This window comes from Balaenoptera musculus, chromosome 7 (assembly GCF_009873245.2).
Source record: "Balaenoptera musculus isolate JJ_BM4_2016_0621 chromosome 7, mBalMus1.pri.v3, whole genome shotgun sequence".
NCBI classification, from domain to species: Eukaryota; Metazoa; Chordata; class Mammalia; order Artiodactyla; family Balaenopteridae; genus Balaenoptera; species Balaenoptera musculus.
The window spans coordinates 58515970-58535809 of NC_045791.1; the positions used below are offsets into that span (position 1 = coordinate 58515970).

Genomic DNA, 19840 nt, shown 5'->3' on the forward strand with positions numbered 1-19840 from the left:
GAATTTGGTAAAGTAGCAGGATACAAAATTAATGCACAGAAATCGCTTGCATTTCTATACACTAATGACAAAAAATCTGAAAGTGAAATTAAGAAAACACTCCCGTTTACCACTGCAACAAAAAGAATAAGATATCTAGGAATAAACCTACCTAAGGAGACAAAAGACCTGTATGCAGAAAATTATAAGACACTGATGAAAGAAATTAAAGATGATACAAATAGATGGAGAGATATACCATGTTCCTGGATTGGAAGAATCAACATTGTGAAAATGACTCTACTACCCAAAGCAATCTACAGATTCAATGCAATCCCTATCAAACTACCACTGGCATTTTTCACAGAACTAGAATAAAAAATTTCACAATTTGTATGGAAACACAAAAGACCCCGAATAGCCAAAGCAATCTTGAGAACGAAAAATGGAGCTGGGGGAATCAGGCTCCCTGACTTCAGACTATACTACAAAGCTTCAGTAATCAAGACAGTTTGGTACTGGCACAAAAACAGAAATATAGATCAATGGAACAGGATAGAAAGCCCAGAGATAAACCCACACACATATGGTCACCTTATCTTTGATAAAGGAGGCAAGCATATACAGTGGAGAAAAGACAGCCTCTTCAATAAGTGGTGCTGGGAAAATTGGACAGGTACATGTAAAAGTATGAAATTAGAACACTCCCTGACACCATGCACAAAAATAAACTCCAAATGGATTAAAGACCTAAGTGTAAGGCCAGACACTATCAAACTCTTAGAGGAAAACATAGGCAGAACACTCTATGACATACATCACAGCAAGATTCTTTTTGACCCAGCTCCCAGAGAAATGGAAATAAGAACACAAATAAACAAATGGGACCTAATGAAACTTAAAAGCTTTTGCACAGCAAAGGAAACCATAAACAAGACCAAAAGACAACCATCAGAATGGGAGAAAATATTTGCAAATGAAGCAACTGACAAAGGATTAATCTCCAAGATTTACAAGCAGCTCATGCAGCTCAATAACAAAAAAACGAACAACCCAATCCAAAAATGGGCAGAAGACCTAAACAGACATTTCTCCAAAGAAGATATACAGATGGCCTACAGACACATGAAAGAATGCTCAACATCATTAATCATTAGAGAAATGCAAATCAAAACTACAATGAGATATCATCTCACACCGGTCAGAATGGCCATCATCAAAAAATCTAGAAACAATAAATGCTGGAGAGGGTGTGGAGGAAAGGGAACACTCTTGCACTGTTGGTGGGAATGTAAATTGATACAGCCACTATGGAGAACAGTATGGAGGTTCCTTGAAAAACTACAAATAGAACTACCATACGACCCAGCAATCCCACTACTGGGCATATACCCTGAGAAAACCATAGGTCAAAAAGTGTCATGTACCACAATGTTCATTGCAGCTCTATTTACAATAGCCAGGACCTGGAAGCAACCTAAATGTCCATCGACAGATGAATGGATAAAGAAGATGTGGCACATATATACAATGGAATATTACTCAGCCATAAAAAGAAATGAAATGGAGGTATTTGTAATGAGGTGGATGGAGTTAGAGTCTGTCATACAGAGTGAAGTAAGTCAGAAAGAGAAAAACAAATACAGTATGCTAACACATATATACGGAATCTAAGGAAAAAAAAAAAAAAGGCCATGAGGAACCTAGTGGCAAGACGGGAATAAAGACACAGACCTACTAGAGAATGGACTTGAGGATATGGGGAGGGGGTGGGGTGAGATGTGACAGGGTAAGAGAGTGTCATGGACATATATACACTACCAAATGTAAAATAGATAGCTAGTGGGAAGCAGCCGCATAGCACAGGGAGATCAGCTCGGTGCTTTGTGACCACCTAGAGGGGTGGGATGGGGAGGGTGGGAGGGAGGGAGATGCAAGAGGGAAGAGAAATGGGAACATATTGTATATGTATAACTGATTCACTTTGTTATAAAGCAGAAGCTAACACACTATTGTAAGGCAATTATACTTCAATAAAGATGTTTTAAAAAAAAAAACAAAAAAAAAAACCAATGATCCATATTTGAATTGTTAGATAAGAGCTACTAAAGACTGAAAGGGTGTTAGTGAATTGATATGACCTTGGTTTCTAGTGAGAAAGGTCAACCTGTCATCCCAATCCAATCAGAGAAAAAATAAAACATTGAGGTTCTAGATTATGGTTATTGGGATAAAAGATTTTTTTTATATTTTAAAACATTTATTGTAGAAGTTAAGAGCTACATATTTTAAAAAGTTGAAGTTGGAAGTGAATTTATCCACCTAAATTTTATATTTGGATTTATTTTTTGGTTTTCCTCTGAGGAATTAATTTTTCAGATGTCTTCTACTCTTGATACCAGTATATTAGTTTGTTTTTTAAGGTAATTTTTTGATCTTTTCCCAGAAATCTTTCCCTATTCCTAGCTCATGAAGATATTCTCCTATTATTTCCCTAGAATCTTTATTGTTTTAACTGTTACTTTTAGATTTACAATCCAACTGAAAATAATTTTTTGAGTATAGTGTGAGCTGAGAGTCAAGATTCTTTTTTTTTTTTTTCTTGGTGGATATCCAACTGGACCAGAACCAATTTTGTGGGGCAGGGGACATGCCTCTCCCCACCACTATCTGGTACCACTTTTTTCATTAATCATGTGTCCATATATGTAAGGACCTGTTTCTGGACTCTGTTCTACTTCATTGATTTATGTGTCTACCCTTATACCAATACCATACTGCCGTGAATAATAAAGTCTTATAATACGTCTTGGTATCTGGTGGTGTAATTTCTCCAACTTTTTCCTTCTTTAAGATTGTCTTGACCATTTTTTGCCCTTGGCATTTCCATATTAATTTTAGAATCAACTTGAAGTACACGTGCACACACACACACGCACACACACACACTTACACTGCTGAGATTTTTATTGGGATTGTATTGAATTTATCAGTCAATTTGGGAGAAACTTGACATATTTACATCATTGAGTCTCTCAATCCATAATATCCCTCTATTTAGAGTTCTTAAAAATTTCTCTAAGCAAACTTTTATAGTTTTCTATGCAGAAGTCTTACATATAATTTGTTATATTTGTACCTGGTGTTTTAAAAGTTCGTGTTATTATAAATGGTATTATTAATTTATTTTCTAATGCTTTTAATTGACATATAGAAATATAATTGATTTTTGTATATTGAACTTGTATCCATCAATCTTGCTAAATTCAATTGTTAACTTTAATATCTGTAGTGCTTTGGATTTTCCAGGCATTTTATCATGTCATCTTACTCTTCAGTTCTATGCCTTTTAATATGTGATTTTAGATTATGTGATTTTTTTTCTTTTTCCATTTGTTAATAGCGTAAATTACATCAATTGATTTTTGAGAATTCCAGAAAAAAAACAAAAAAACAAAAAAAGCAAAAATCCTGGGCATAAATCATTCATCAATGCACTCTTTCATCATATATTTATTTACCACCTCCTATGCACCAGACACATTGCTGGGTATTAAGGATATAAAAATGAATTCAAACAGTTATTACCCTTGAGGAGCTCACAGTCTAGTCAAGACAGAAGTAGTTAAGATAAAATAAGTATCCAAGTAAAGAACGTTCAGAATACCACACAAAAGCCAGCAACTGACTGTGTTTAGAGAAATCTGGAGCAGTTTTAGCTCCGTAAAAGTGGGTCTTCAAAGATGAGGGTAACGATGATGACAAGATAACATTTACTGGATGCTCACTTGATGTCAGGCACCTTGTTCTGCACTTTCACATGCATTATTGCATACACTTATTCAAACAACCCTATGAAGTAGGTACTGTTAACATCTTCCCTTATCAGATAAGACCTAGAGAGACTGACTGCTTTGAAAGTGGAAAGATTGGTTCAAAGGAAGCCAATCACAAACACATCCATCAAAGTTATCTTCCAAAAGAACAAAGTGGTTTTCTTCCTCTCCCTAAGGAGAGAGTCTGAATAACAGCAACGTCAGTGAGCACGAAGAGAAGGAAGTCAATTTTAGAGAGGCCTGGGAGGTGTAATCTATAGACTTGGGCTGGCCAGAGCAGCACTAGGATGCTTGGGTGTGTTTTGTTTTGCTGAGGGTCATACACAATTGTCAGTGGTCCCGTCCAGCACTGAGCAGTAGGCACAATTGGCTCTGCCAACTCTTGGGACAACTGTAGCCTCTGTCTAACCTCTCCCGGGAAATCTGAAGCAGCTGAGGGTAGAGGTCACAGTGCAAGAAGAAAGGGAACATGCACTGAGTGACAGAAACACAGAGAGAGACCGCCTGAGAGGCTTGGTGGTGACAAAAATAAACCTCAGGCTCTTTGTCAGGGAAGTAAAAGGTAATTTTGCTTACCAAAAAATTAGTGTAGTTCCCCCAAAGAATTTTTGTTCTAGGGAGGTAGGAGTATGTGTTCTCCCATCCCTACAAAAGATAATATTGAGGTTCCTGGTTTGAGGAAGGGCGGTGGAGCTCCTTGAGGTGGGGAACACAGGAAGTTTGAGGGAAATGATTCCAAATTCAAGCTGACACACATTACCACTGAGAGGGCAACGGGAAGGGAGAGAGAAGAAGGAGCCTCTCATATTAACTGCGTGGGTAAAATCACCAAGAAAGAGCTTGTCCAATAAAAAGACAAAAAGGATGAAAAATTGAATCTGAGGGGACACAATATTTAGGACAGGAAGAAGAAGGTAGGATGGAAAAGAACTCCAAAGCTCATATTCTTCAGCTCAGGCTTTATAGCATTCCTAATGTGTGAACACATTGCTAACAGCCTTTCTGGAAATAGATTTATTGACATGTTCCCAGTCTAAAAAGTATAAACACCCTTTGCCTTATCAATTTTATGTCTAGGAATTTATCCTATGGTAATTATCATAGTTATGCACAAGAGTTTATGTATAAAGGTATGAACCATAGCATTATTTATGATAATGATATATCAGAAATAACCTGAACATTCCACTGGAGGGAGCTGGTTAAATAAATCACAGCACAGTGGAATATTATCCATCTAATTAAAATCATGCTATAGAAGAATATTTGTAAACAGGGAAAATTGTAATATATTAAGTGATAATAGTGTGGGCATCTGTGGGTGTACAAACATATATTACATACATTGGAAAATCCTAGAAAAATTATAACCATAATAGTTCCCTTTGAATTGTTTGTCCATGGGCGTTTTTGTTTGTTTCTTTGCTTTTAAAACAAACTTTATTTTTTAAAAACAGTTTTAGGTTCATAACAAATGAGGCAAGTACAGAGAGTTCCCATATACCCTCTGCCCCAACACATGCACATCAACATCCCTCACTATCAACATCCCTCACTAGAGTGGTACATTTGTTGCAACTGATGAACCCACACTGATTCATCATTATCATTCAAAGTCCATAGTTTATATTAGGGTTCACTCTTGATGCTGTACGTTCTATGGGTTTTAACAACTTTATAATGACATATATCCACCATTACAGTATCACACAGAGTAGTTTCACTGCCCTCAAAATCCTCTGTACACCACCTATTCATCCATCCATCCCTCTGGCAACCACTGATCCCTTTTTCATCCAGCTCTATTGAGGTATAATTGACAAAACTGTAACATATTTAAAGCATACAACATTATGATGTGATACATGTATACACTGTGAAAGAACTCTGCGTATGGGAGTTTTTTAAACTACTATTTCTATTTTCTAAATTTTAGATAATGAATTACTTGTACGCAAGATAAAAAGTTCTTTTCTAAATAGAACTATAGGGGAACAACAGTGTCAAATGTTGCAGAATAGTCAAACAGGATAAGCGCTGAAAATGGGCTATTGGATTTAGTAACACAGAAGGATAATTGAAGGCAAAGATAGTCATCAAGGGAAGAAGGAATGGGATCAGGAACAGAAGTAAAGTGGTTAGTTCTGGAGAAGAGGAAGGCCACACTGAGAGAGCAGAGCTAGAGTCTATCATGGGCTGAGCCCAGGAGGAGGGGAGCGGCGACCGAGGATGTTGAGGGTATTTCTAAGTGATTCCCACTCTGGCTGAGGAAGGGAAGTGGGGCCAGCACTAACTGGCTATGAGCACAGGGAAGAGGGGGTGGTGATGATTAGCAAGCTTGATGAGCCCAACAAGATGGGAGAGGGGAAGAAGGAAGGATGGCAGAGTATGATGAGAGTGAATTTTCCAATTTTAAGATCATCGAGGCAATCCCCTAGTGGTCTATTTGTGGCAATGGCTGTTGTTTCTGGAAAGTTAAACTAACCCAGTTTAGTTTATATTACTATATGAAACAGCAAGGCCTGGAAGCATATATCACCCTCTGCAGGGATTGAAGGAGAAGGAGATGGGAGATGAAGCCTGTCGTAGAAGCACAAGACCTCTGAAGAATGAATCCCAAAAAGGGTAAGGAAGAAGAAGAAAGTATGGAAGAAAGAATCATCGCTGTGCATCAGACAACCCAAGTCTCCAGATTGCATCAGTTAATGAAGCTCAAAAATATCTATCGGCCCCTCGACCCCAACCAAGTCACCAAAACTCTTCATGCCTCAATTTTGTCATCAATATTTATCTCCTGCACAACAAACTATTAACGCTGGTTATCTCCAGATTTTGGCATTAGAGCACCTTCTCATCATTTCTTCTTTCTGCTTTTCCTTATTTTTCCAAGTTGTTTTACGAGAATCTGTGTATGAAAGTGTTTCAAAATTTGTAAGGGGCTTTACAAGTGTAAATATTACTAGTATTGAAAGAAATACCATCCCAGAAATATCTGCTCCATTGTTCCACAAGGTCCCTGCTCGATCATTCTTAGATTAAAATTCACATCACTAGAGTCCCAAATATTAGACCATATGAGACTAAGCAGCCTTTCCAGGAGGCTACCATTAAAATAAATACATAATCTAGGGGTGCCTAGTTCTTTCCAATTAAAGATGTATATACTAAAAATTTTCCAAGTCTCTGTCCTCACTGGGTCTTTCCAGTTAATGGATATAATTTAAGATGGTTTACCTCATGGAGCCATCAAAACATACTTGTCATATTTTCCAGACTCTCAAAGGCAGTCAAAGGGAATGTTAAAAGAATTGGTGATAACGTAATACTACTCATTAATGTGCAATGTGTTTTCTTTCCCTAGAACGATATGTGCAACTTTAATAGTAATCTAAAGTAATACTTTATCCCCCAAACACCAATCTACCAGTGAGAAATTCTGGTACTAGGACAAGTGAGGGAGGGGATGTTCTGAGTCAGTCCCCTGATTTCCCTGAAACAACAAAGAGGCATTTCTTTATGCCAACCTCATCTGCACATAGGTTTCTAGAACACTGCCTACAAATGATTCCTTAAATTCCTGACGAAAGCACTCCTAAAATATAACTGACCTTTGGACTTAGAGCCGACGCACTGTCTTCCACCACCGATGCAGCAAAGTCTGTTCGACTCTTAGAACCATGGCCCCCTATCTGTCCTCACTACCCACAGCTTCCCCATTGTATAACTTATTCAAGTCTTAGTAATCCTCCTAACTTTCCTCACCCTCCTGGTCATCTGGAAATTTTATATCCATTGTTCAATCTTCCCTACCAAATCCTATTCTCAGGAAAGGCTCTCAGCCTGGTTTACACTAAGTATCAGCAACTGAGAGATTACCGGGAGCAAGTGCATTTCAGCCCTACCTCTTAATGGTTCCATTTTTGCACGTTTCCCTTTGTAACAGAAGCATAACTGATAGACCAGAAGGCGTTACAAAGAATGGAAAAGGAGCTGACCTGCCAGGCTAGCACTCAGCATCCCAGATTGCAGAAGTGCTTTGCTGTGAAGACCTGACAGGCAAAAGGGGCTTTAATGCTGTAAGTCAAAGGATCTCAGAGCCTGAAGTCCCATTATCCTTAAGTGCTACAGGACAAGGGTAAGAACTTTTGAGTTGTCTATAACAGGCTTTAATAAAAAAAAAAAAAAAAAAATCAGAGAAAGAATGTCACGGGGAAGAATTGCATGGGATTGAAGAGTGACAGAATTAATATCATGACATCTTAGATTTAACTGTGTAACTCTGGGCATCAGCCCCCATGGCAGAGGAGACCTGGGTGCTGATGGATTTTCCACCACTCCTGAATTTGTAACACACAGACCACCAAACCATCCATGCATAAGGCCTGCCCTACTTTTTAGTTATTTTCTGCTATTTCCCCTTGCTGAACCTTTCCTATTTAAATGTTGGGTCCAATTGTTCATTTCTGTTGCAGGCAGAAAAAAACCCTGCATGTAATGGCTCTGAAAATTCTTTCCATAACTATATAAATGGAAGGAAATACTAAATTAAGCAACAGAATAGTATACCTTATATTGAGTAAATAATAGCTTGTTGTGCATTAGAATACTTGTTTTAAGGTGTTCTTTGATGTAGTATGAAAAAAAAGGGCAGAAAGCTTCACAGATGATGTGCTAGAGTGTAACTAATTATTGGGAGTTGAGTTCATAAGCACAATGCTGACTAAAAGCAAGGCCAGAATAATTGTTTCATGGTAAAGGTATTTGTAAATAGAGTATGCACTCCAAGAAGCCACCTGACCCAATGTCAGGTCATTTGCAAATGCAGTTTATATACATGCTGTTGGGACAGTCTCAGACAAGGATATTAGTTAGAATAAAAGCCAACCAACACTCCATGCTGATGAGGGCAATAGAAAGTAATCCATCTGAATTCCCCAAAGATACAGCAAGACAAGTTAGTTTACTTAGATCTTGCATTATTTCAATTCTGGTTTTGAGTAATAGTTTATAGTTTTTAGAGCGCTCATAATAGCCTGGTAAAATATAATTTCACATAAGATATAAAAGGTCTAACATTTTAAAACATCTTTATAATTTTGCCTAATTACAAAAACAATATATGCACCCCTGAAATTTTCAAGTTAAACCAAAATCAAAAGCTGTAATCTTGCCATCTCTAGAGATAGCAATTATTAACAGTTTGGGATAAGTTCTTCCTGATCTTTTCTTACAAATATGTAATATGTTCATACATCAATTTATAATATTCAACAATATATAATTATTCATAAATAACACAGATAATATATTCAACAATATTGAACAATATTCAATAATAATGCCTATTAGTTGTTGGGGATACATCAGTGAGCAAAACCAATAAAATTCTCACCTTCTTTGAGCTTACATTCTAGTGAGAGCAGGCAGATGGTAAACGATACAAAAAAATACATAAATAAATTATATGTTAGAAGGTATTAAAAATTATGGGGAAAAAATAGAGCAGGATAAAAGGGATTAGAAATACCAAGGGCACCAGACCTTACTAACAGGTAACATTTGAACGATGACTATAAAGAGGTGAGGATGTGACCCACGTAGACATTGGAGAAAGAGTATTTCAGCAGAGAAGTAGCCAGTGCAAAGGCCCTGAGGTAGGTGTGTGAGTGGCATGTTCTAGAAATAACAAGGAGACTGGTGTGGCTGGAGAAGTATGAATGAGGGCTGAGGATAGAAAATGAGGTGACATCGTGTAGGGCACTGTAAACCTCTGAAAGAATTGTGAGTTTGGATTTTACTCTTGTGAAATAAGGAGACTATGAAAACTTTGTGAGCTGACTTGTGATACAATATGACTTAAAAATTTAAAACCCCTGGCTATTGTATTGAGAAAAGAGTGTGGAGGGGAAGAGCGGAAGCAGAGAAGTAGATTAAGAAGCTACGGCATGAAATACTCCAGAGGTGATGGTGGCTTGGACCTGGGTGGTGGCAGTTGAGTGGTGAGAAATGGTCAGATTTTGGATAAATTTTGCAGGTAGAGCCAATTGTACTTCCTGATGAGTTAGATGTGCAACATGAGAGAATCATGCCTATAACATTTTTGGCACAAGCATTAGGAAGAAATGAGTTGCCTTAACAGAGATAGGGAAACAGAGGAGCAAGCTTGGCAGAAAAGAGATTGTAAGTTCTGTTTTGGACATGTTAAGTTTGTTGTCTATTAGAAAAATATGTACATATATATGTATATATACCCACATATATTATTCTATACATACTTTTAAACATTATTCTAAACATACTTCTCTATGACTTGCTTTTGTTCTTGTGGACATTTTTTCCATATCAGGACATACAGATCATCTCATGGGATATTTTGTATGGACTCAATTTTAGTCTTTATTATAGTATTGTAGGCAGAATTCTAAAGATATGGCCTCTAAGATTCACACCTGCCCACCATCTACTTTGTACAAATCTGGTATAATCCCCTCCCTTCAGGTGTGGGCAGGACTTGTGAATATGATAGGACTGTCATTTCTTTGATTAGGTTATATTATAAGGCTGTGATGGGACAGCCTCTCGTGTGTCACTCCTGACATTATGTAAGCCTCTGTGAGAGCCAACTGGAGTTTCTCCCTTTGGCTTTGAAGAAGTAAGCTGCCAAGTTGTGAGAGGGCCATATGGCTAGTAGTACCCGAGGGCAGTCTCTAGGAGCTAAGAGAGACTTTTGGCCAGCAGTCAGTAAGAAAATGGGAAGCTCAATCTATAACTGCAAGGAACTCAGTTCTGCCAACAACTTGAATGGGCTTTGAAAAGAATGCCAAGACCAAATGAGAACGCCACCTGGCCACCTCCTTGCTTTCGGCCTTGTGAGACCCTAAGCAGAGAAACCAGTGATGCCATGCCAGACTTCTGACCTACAGAAGATAATAAATAGGTGTTTGCCTTAAGCTGCTGAATTTGTAGTGATTTGTTACACAGCAACAGAAAATTAATATACATGATATTCCTGTCAGTGTCTTTAGGAGCCAAGCATGAATACCCCTACCACGGAGCAAATGACTGATTAGACTACAAAACCCACTAGCATGATAACCCATGAACCTGAGTGTTTCTTGAGCCACTATGAATAAATATAATCATATATTTAGTCAGTCTTTTCTGCCTTGCATCCTTTTTGAGGACTGCAGAATCTTGTAAGAGAATTAGCATACAGTGATCTTCATAAGGCTGCAGAATTTAAACCTCAGAAATTTGGTTCTGGCTTTGTGACTATCTTATATAACCATTCTGTCATAATTTTCCACCCATAAACCAAGGAGTTTGGCCTTAAAACTATGCATGCTATCAAGCCCAGCAGGTACCTCTCTAGGAGTCAAACAGGCAGATAGAAGGCAAGTAATCACTGTGCCTCACTGCTAAGTCGTTCTGTTCACCACAAGGAGGGAACACCATTAAATATTTAAAACAATCACAAAGAGAACACACAGCAGGTAAACAACTATGATTACTTGCCCCATAGGCCTCACAGCAAGTGCCTAGGATGAGGTTTACATCACATTAAAGACACCCCTTTGTAGCTTCTATCAAAAGGAAGACCAAGAGTTTCACAACTGAGATTTCAAAATAAGGATGGTTCTCTTGCTGCATATCTTTGGGCAGAGTTTCTGAGGACTTACCAGAAGTTACCACAAGGTAGGAAAGACACAGAAATGAGAAATACAGTTTCCACTTTGTATAGCCAAAGCAAATGTTGATGGAATAAATTCTCTCTTATTAGGCACTGGCTTTTAGCCTTATGATTTAAGGACTGGTGGGCTGCTTGGGCCTGGGCAGTACAGCCAGACCCTAAAATCTGATCATACCTAAATGTGCTTGGGTAAGTTGGCCCCTGGGTGGCTGGCCAGCCACTCTTGTGAAGAGCCAGGGCCGCATATTGCTGGTCTCCATAGGGGAGGATATGGTGAACATCTCCCCAGAGCAGCCCAAGGCCATAGGACATGCATCCAGCCTTATTCACCTTTGTAGGTAACACCTGCTATTGTTTCTCCTCTGACCAGACAGGAAAAGACCTGGCTTTCTTGAAGATCTACAAGTTATCAGGTTACTGCCACCATCCCTTCTTTGCTGTCAACAGTCACCCTTTACTCCTCTCTTTGGCTAGAGACTTTCCTCTTCTTTCCCCACTGTGTCTCTGGAGGAAAAGGACATTGACTTTGGCTTGTCCATGATCAAGGTCTGCTGGTCTGCAGTTCTGTGTAAAGACCTCCTCATTTAGAGAAAAGGACCTGCTTCTAGCAATCCCTCAAGAACCAAAAAACTAGTCCTCAACCAGACTAAAATCTTCACCTGACATTTATATATTTATATATTTATAGGACTGCACGATTTACAAAATATTTATATAGAATTTTACTCGTTACATTATGTATGCAAGTAGCATGCCCAAGACCACCCAGCTGGTGAGTGGGGCAGTTGGGACAAAAAGATAGATCTGCCGGACATAAATTCCTACACCTGTGTAGACAGAGGAATGACAGAGTGGTGACAGTTTTCCAGGCAGCCCCTGAGCAGCTGGTCCCCGTGAGAGGCCACTCGGGGAGAGAGAACTGAATTAGGAATCAGAAAGCCCACAGTCTGTTCTGTGCCCTGTCTTGAGGAGGCTGTGTGGCCTTAGGCAAGTCACTTCAGCTCTCTGAGCCTCTGTTTCCTCACCTGTAAATGAAAGAAATCTCTAATATGTCTATTAACTGAAAGTTGATATATCTACAGTATGAAACCCCAGAATAAGGCCAATCTACTTTGGGGGGGCTCTATCCCAGGTCACTACTGTCTACTGAATTGGGGTCCTTCTTCATGTTCAGTGAAGAGAATTCAAACTGCCAGAATTAGTCACTGAGCCATTGAGAAATTTAGGATAGATACCAGTGCTCAGGATATAGACTTATGTTGAGAAAATCTGTATGAAAAAATAGGAAATGCTTTGAAAAGAATTCCCCCTGAAACTTCTCTGCAAATTATCATTTTTGTTAACCAGCCTCAAATTATTCAGGGAACTCAGTGAATGTAGAGAACAAAAATGCACACAGTTTCCCCAGTGGAGATACCTATTGGAGATAATCCATTAATCCTGGATTTTAAAAAAATGATTTTCCTTATATTCTACCACTGATAAACAACTACTTAGTTATGATTACTGGGAAAAACTATGGACCCATATACCAGACTCAAGAAGAGAGGACGCAAACCTTTGCAAGAAGACTGCACAATTCTAAAAGGTACCCTCTGTCTCTAGGATAATTCTAGAATTACCTTTAGTGAAAGGGTGAAGCAATTCCATTTTGTCATTGTGTTTTTTTTTCTTGAGGGAAATACTTAGTATGTTAATGAAAGATATTATCTGAATTGATTGTCTTTATCTTATCATCTACACCATCTTATATCAGGCTTGTAAGGAGAAGGTTCAAGCCTCTTAGCTTCTTGAGGGAGAGCTCTGTGGCTCAGTCTGGAGTTTGTTTCATTCATTAATTAACATAAGCAGTTGACACCTGTCACTGAGGCAAAATATTCTTGAAAAGGGAGGAAGCCTAAACAGATAAATAATTTTGCTTTTCCTGGTGTGATACATCACACACACACACACACACACACACAACATATACACATTTGTAGGACAAATCTATTAACTACCTATATTTAGGCAGAATTCTCTCTCTCTCTCTCACCTCCATCTGTACTGATTAATTCTTTTCCAATTTTTTCCCCCTCAGCATGAGAAGGGGAACATAAAGTAATTTTATATTTCAGTACCACAGAAAGAGAACTGTAAAAATCATGGTATATTGCATCTTCAGATTTGCATTTAAAATCTGGTATTAGTTGTGTGGAAGATTGGAAGCATTTTAGGTGGAAGGTCAAGAAATAATGATGGTCTAGGTACTTGCTTTATTTTATCATAGGGATGAAAGTGACTTCACAAAATGGTCACTGCTTAACCTACCACAGTTTACTGTCTTCAGACATCATTGCCTCTAACTACTGGATCAGGGCATGAAATTTTTATGCTCAGTCCCATAGAATTAACTGTTGCATTTTTGCTTGAGAGCCCACAACATTCTTTTTATAGATCAGCGGGCAGGCTGTCTTACTGGAATGGACTGTAAGTGTGGAGGAAGACGTGAAACGGCTATATCGCTCATCAGGAAGAGATGTGGTAGGAGTCTGCCTGTAGACATAAGGATATGGGCTATTCAGGCTCACTATATTGTATCAGCAAGAAGTATTCTTGAGACATATACTGTTTTTCATAAGAAAAAAAGTAATGATTGGTCAAGAACTTTTTATTCCCTGTTAAAGGTGAAGATACCTGTAGCCTATGACCCAGCATGTCACTCTCCTAGGTACAGACACTACAAAAACTCTTGCACATGTGCACTTGGAGACATGGACAAGAATGTCCTTGGCAGTTATGCATGTAACAGCAAAACACTGAATCCAAACGTCCATCAACTCTGCAGTGGATAAAGTGACACATTCATATGATGGAATACTTAGGAGCCCTAAAAATAAATGAATGAATTACAAATACACATGACTCAGGAATTTATGTTGAATGAACAAGCAAGCCACAGAAGGAGATATACAGTATAATTCAATTTATATAAAGTTCAGAGACATGCAAAATGTAAAATATGTAATAATATGTAAAAAATGTAATAATATATTTGGCAGGGATTCAAACATATGTGATGAAACTATATACAAAAGCAAAGGAATGTTAAATTAGGATAGTGTGTGGGAAATAAAGGACATTGGATTAGGGAAGATCAGTACAAGGATTCAAAAGTAATGATTGTATTCTTTTTCTTAAACTCGGTAGTGGGTGTTTATCATGTTTGGTTACACTTTTGCATATGTCTTATGAACCAACTTTTAAAATGGTGTAAATTTGTTGACTCTTTTTGCTACCCCAGAATTTGACAATATGGCCCCAAGCTCAGAGCAGAATAATAGCAATCCATACCAAATTTAGCACTATAATTTGGGGTAGGAATCGACCATCACCTCTTAACCTCTAATCTAATATGTTGACTTTGTAACAATGAATTGGCAATTAATGATTTTTTTCTGCATAGCTAGCCTTTCAGTTTGTTCAGCTGTTACTGATGTTAGTAATAGAACACTGAGAGCATTTCTTCATAAAACTGTGTGTTTAGAAGTCTTTTCTTCAGTATCCTCTCTCTAAAGTCAAGAAGGAAAGAAACATAGCAAAAGGCAAAACTTCATAACATCAATCTTAACCCAATCATAATGTTAACACATATAAATATTGACACCTATAAATCATTTCTGCTCTGCTAGTCACAGAACCAAGGTTGATGGTATTCTTCCTTACAGGAGAAGAACTAAAGAAGTTCTGGACTGTGTACTTTCCCAAGGAGGGTATCTCAAAGCTCAGAAATACTGCATCAGAACTGACGAGAGCTAGAGGTTGGTTAGCATTGGGGCAGCTAAGAGAGCACACTGGAGAGACACCCAACTCGGACAGGGAGTTCATGAAAGGATGTCCAAGATACGGGCATCTCCACTTGATGCTGAAGAATGAATAGAAAATACGTAGAGGATGTAGCCTGGGGAAAGAGAATTCCAGGCAGCCACAGAGATGTGGTAAATTTCAGGAATTTAAGCTTTCCACGCAGAGATCTGCAAAGATCTGAATGAAGTTATAAATTTGACTTGGACTCCAGCCTCCCAACCATTGCTGTGTCCCACCGCAGACATTGGAGACAGCACAGGGCAGGATTCAGAGGCAGAGCTTTGGAGTCTGAGAGACTAGGACTGAATCCTTGTCTGTCTCCAGAGTCATAGACCAGCTCTCATTTCTGATTAAATGTTCAGTTATTATTACTGATCTAACCTTTGTTCTGAAGCCAGTGTGATCTTTCTAAAGTATAACTCCTGCTTCTCCCCCATTTGCAACACAACTACTGGTTCCCCATTGCCCAAGTTAAATACTCAAAGTTCTTAACACGGCTTTCAAAACCTTTGGGCGATCTGGCCCCTATTTCCCTCTCCCACCTCATCAGCCTGGCCCTCCAGCTACATTAACTCATCTCCATTCCCAGACTCCTCATGCTCTCTCAGTCTTGCCTGGAACACACCACCGTCCTCACTGCAACACTCCTGTTACTCTTCAGACCTTAGCTTTGTAATGTAGTAATTTAATCTTGTAATTTATTGAATACACACCACACACACATGGGTGCACACACACACGTAGAGACATTTTATAAATTCATGTAAATTTATCTGGATGATACTCTATACCACCTTAAAAGTTAGACTTCTGCCAAGCCAGAATCTATATTAATATATTCTGTACATCAGCACAATGTGCCTTCATAATTAACATTAAACAGTAACAGAATCCAACGTACTCTTTCTTCGGAGCAATCTTTTAAAATATGGTAGTTGTACTAGCTAGCATCTATCAGGAAATAACTATGTTATATACACATTTTTATTATTAACCATTTCATAGTTTAATATAAACTATGTTTAATATAAAATGTGCATGAGTATACTTAATGCATGGGTTTACTTATATGTTTAATACAAAATGCTCCCAATCATAAAAGAGCATCAGACTAGAGGACTAAAGAATGTCTTTAAGCAGTTATGTGTGTAACAGTGAAACACTGAATCCAAATTTCCATCAGTACTACAGTGGATAAAAAAAGTGACACTTATTCATACAATGGAATACTTTGCAGCAGTGAAAAGAAATGAATCACAAATTCATGTGACTTAGGAACATATATTGAATGGAAAAGCAAGTCACAGAAGGATACATACAGTATAATTCAGTTTATATAAAGTTCAGAGACATGTAAAATGTAACCATGTAATTGGCAGGGATTCAAACATGTGCAATGAAACTATATAGCCATTTTGCCACAAATCAGGGTAGAGAGAGGAAGCTTTCCTGTCAGTCAGCAGTAGGCGATGCTAAAAATCAGATCACAGGGGAAAGATTGAGAAGAATTGCCAGTAAATTCAGGGGTTATTCAGGGGTTGCTATTGAGTTGCATGTAAATTCAGTAAATTCAGGGGTTGCTATCGAGTTGCACGATGTCCCTCTTTTGCTTCAGCCAGCAAACCAGGGTAACAACTGAACCTTAAGACTGCAACCAGAGGCCTCCTCTTACCTCGGCATCAAAGCGGGGATCCTGGTAGGCATCACTGATGTTTACTGGAAGGCCTGTGGAAGCCACCAGCTCAGCAACACTGCTGTTTATTAGCCAGTCGGAGTATGATGATTTCTCCATGCTTTCTTTGAAACTATCAGAACATCAAGGCAGGCAGTAAGAAAAGAGAAAAACATCAGTTTACCGGAGAGCAAACCCTATAAGAGTACACTCATAGCAGGGTTACCTACCCTCATTAAGAGGGGGTAAGTGACCTTAATCACAGAACAATAGTGAGGTAATTATAAGCAGCTACTTCAAAACTACTTACCTGCTATCATGTAAAATAATCAACTCCATGGGTAGAAATGATAGATCCTCTATGATCCAGAGGATAACTCTAGGTTGTATTTAGGCCCCAAAGCAGGCAGACATAAAGCAGATAACCAGGTAATGACCAAAACTGACGATAGGATGCCAACGCCATGGCATAATAAATTCCACTGACCTTCCTAGTTTGCACCCCCTAACTAAGCAGACCAGATGTTTGATACCAGGGAGAATTAAACCTAAGGATGGAGAAAAATCGGGAAATAAATTGAGAATTTACAAAAGTTTAAGTGTAGCAAAAGAGCACGTCTAGACTCAGTGTTAGTGTTTTGTAACTATTTTTGTAGTTTCAGAGTATGTTTCTTAACAAAAACACACTTCCTACTTACAAAATCTTACTGGAAAATCTGTTTTAACTCTACCCTTAACAATAATAATTTAAAATAATCCATATTTGATTTTAACAAGGAATTTTATGTTAAATGATTTTGTGAACTTTCCCTTGTGTCACTTTCACTACTTCACTACAAATGTCAAATTTACAGAAATGCCATAAGAATTAGTAAGATTCCTCATTTCATCCCTCCCTTCCATCATTTCTTCCCCCGGTGCCTACTGAGCACTGCCACGAGCTGTGGAAATGCAAACTTGAGCACTGTTCAAATTAGCAATATCAAGGAAGATTTTCAGGGAGGATGTTAGATTTGTGGCTTGACCAGTAATAACTGAAATTATGTAAATGAATGCAAGTAGACAGGGCAATGTTTTCCAAACTACATTCTGTGGAACCCTGGGTTCCTGAAGATGTTAATGAGTGTACTACAGTGAGAATAATAACTCTGTTGACTTTTTAATCTAAGCTGCATTATATGTAATAAAAACACCAAATGCTGTGCACAGTCATTGTTATTATGCAATAATGTGCCTGTGTGGAATTTGTGCCATACTGGGAATGCCAGAAACTGACATGGAGAGACCACCAGATGTGTGAATGAGAGGGAAGCACAGACATCATTTACCATCATGAATATATCTCATCTGTAATGACTGCTGGTCTGCGTCTGATAAATTCAACATATATTTGTGAGGTTATTCAGCCCTTATTGCATATTAAACGTTACTGGTACATAAACGTATTCCCTATGGATCTCTGGCTGAAGACGGAAGCGTTAATAAAAAGCAGAGTCTTGAATTTCTCAGATGATGGCTAAGTCAAAGAAGGCAAAAGACTGAGGACTTCAAAGGAAGATGAAGCCTTTATTTTCTCAAACAAACAAAGGAACAACAAAAAAGTCCACGTTTTATTTTCTCTTTGCTGTATTCTACCCGTGAGAAGTGAAATTTTACACTGTGCTGCAGTGAAAGCAAAATACAGGAAGAAACATAACAGTGCACCTGATATGAGGTTTCAACTTAATGAAGTCACTTGTCAGCTTATAAAAGGGTGTGATTCAATGCTGATGATTTCTTGCAGTGATTAATCAAGCTGTCGATTCATTCTGCGCTGCCTGTGTACCACAGGTTTTGTTTACGTCTCTTCTGTGATGAAACAATGTGGAAAATGCTGACCTAGCGTGTGGTGGGAAGAAGAGCTGTACAGGACCCTGGGGACAAGCCAGGGAGGGAACCTGCGAAAGAAATGCTGGGGTAGGGGGAGGCTGAGGAGGGGTAACTGAGAACTAAGGAAGGAACCAGCTTTATCAACACGTGTCAAAAACCTTTAAGTGGGTCTCAGGATGGGCAAGAGTTCAGCAAGGAGAGATTGGAAGGGTGAGGAAGAAGGCACCCATGGAGGAGGAAAGAGCAGGAACAAAGGTCATGAAGCAGCAGAGTACAAGGGTGTGTTCTTGGAACACTGATTAATCGCCTTGGAACACGGGACGCATACTGTAGGGGAATAAGACTGAACAGGAGGTCAGGGCCCAAAGGTGGAGGCTTTGACCATGGAGCTGAGACCTACGTTATAGGCAATGGGGAGCGATGTAAGAGTACTGAGCAGGGAAGTGACAGGACTCGAGCTGTGACCTTAGGAAACTTAATCCAGGGAGAATGAGCAAGAAGAACTGGCTAAGAGAGGCTGAAGGTGGGGAGAGGTCCTGGCAGACCAGTTAAGTTGTGCAGTGGGAGGTGACGATTCTGGCCACTGAGGAGCTACTGCAGACGATTCCACAGGGCTTGGTGGACGGGCAGCAGTGCCTTACATTTTGCTGCTGTATGCCTGTGGCACTATTGGCAGAAGGGAGTTGTTTAGAGGACTGGGGAGATGAGGGAAGATAACAGACATCCTGTGAGCCTGGAACATGTTATTCATTGTTGAAAATCCAGGACCACAGCCCATATCAAGTTTTCAGGACTGAAAGTACTGATACAGAGTTGGGGCTATCTTCAGGGAATATAAAATGGAAGAGATCACTCAGGGAGAGAATATATAGGTAAATCTGTAGGGGAAGGAAGGAGAAGAAAGGCAGTAATAAAGAGGGAGGGGATAAAGAGGAGAAAGAAAAAAGG

The 19840-nt window shown here is 38.8% G+C and overlaps 1 protein-coding gene across 1 annotated transcript in view; it reads right to left on the reverse strand.

Annotated features, from left to right (window-relative positions):
• The window catches only part of PDE11A (phosphodiesterase 11A), a 434307-nt gene that overhangs the window by 194502 nt on the left and 219965 nt on the right, over nt 1-19840 (reverse strand). The window contains exon 6 of the mRNA XM_036858971.1: nt 17024-17156. Coding sequence (XP_036714866.1) covers nt 17024-17156 — 133 coding nt within the window. The remainder of the gene's footprint in view (nt 1-17023; nt 17157-19840) is intronic.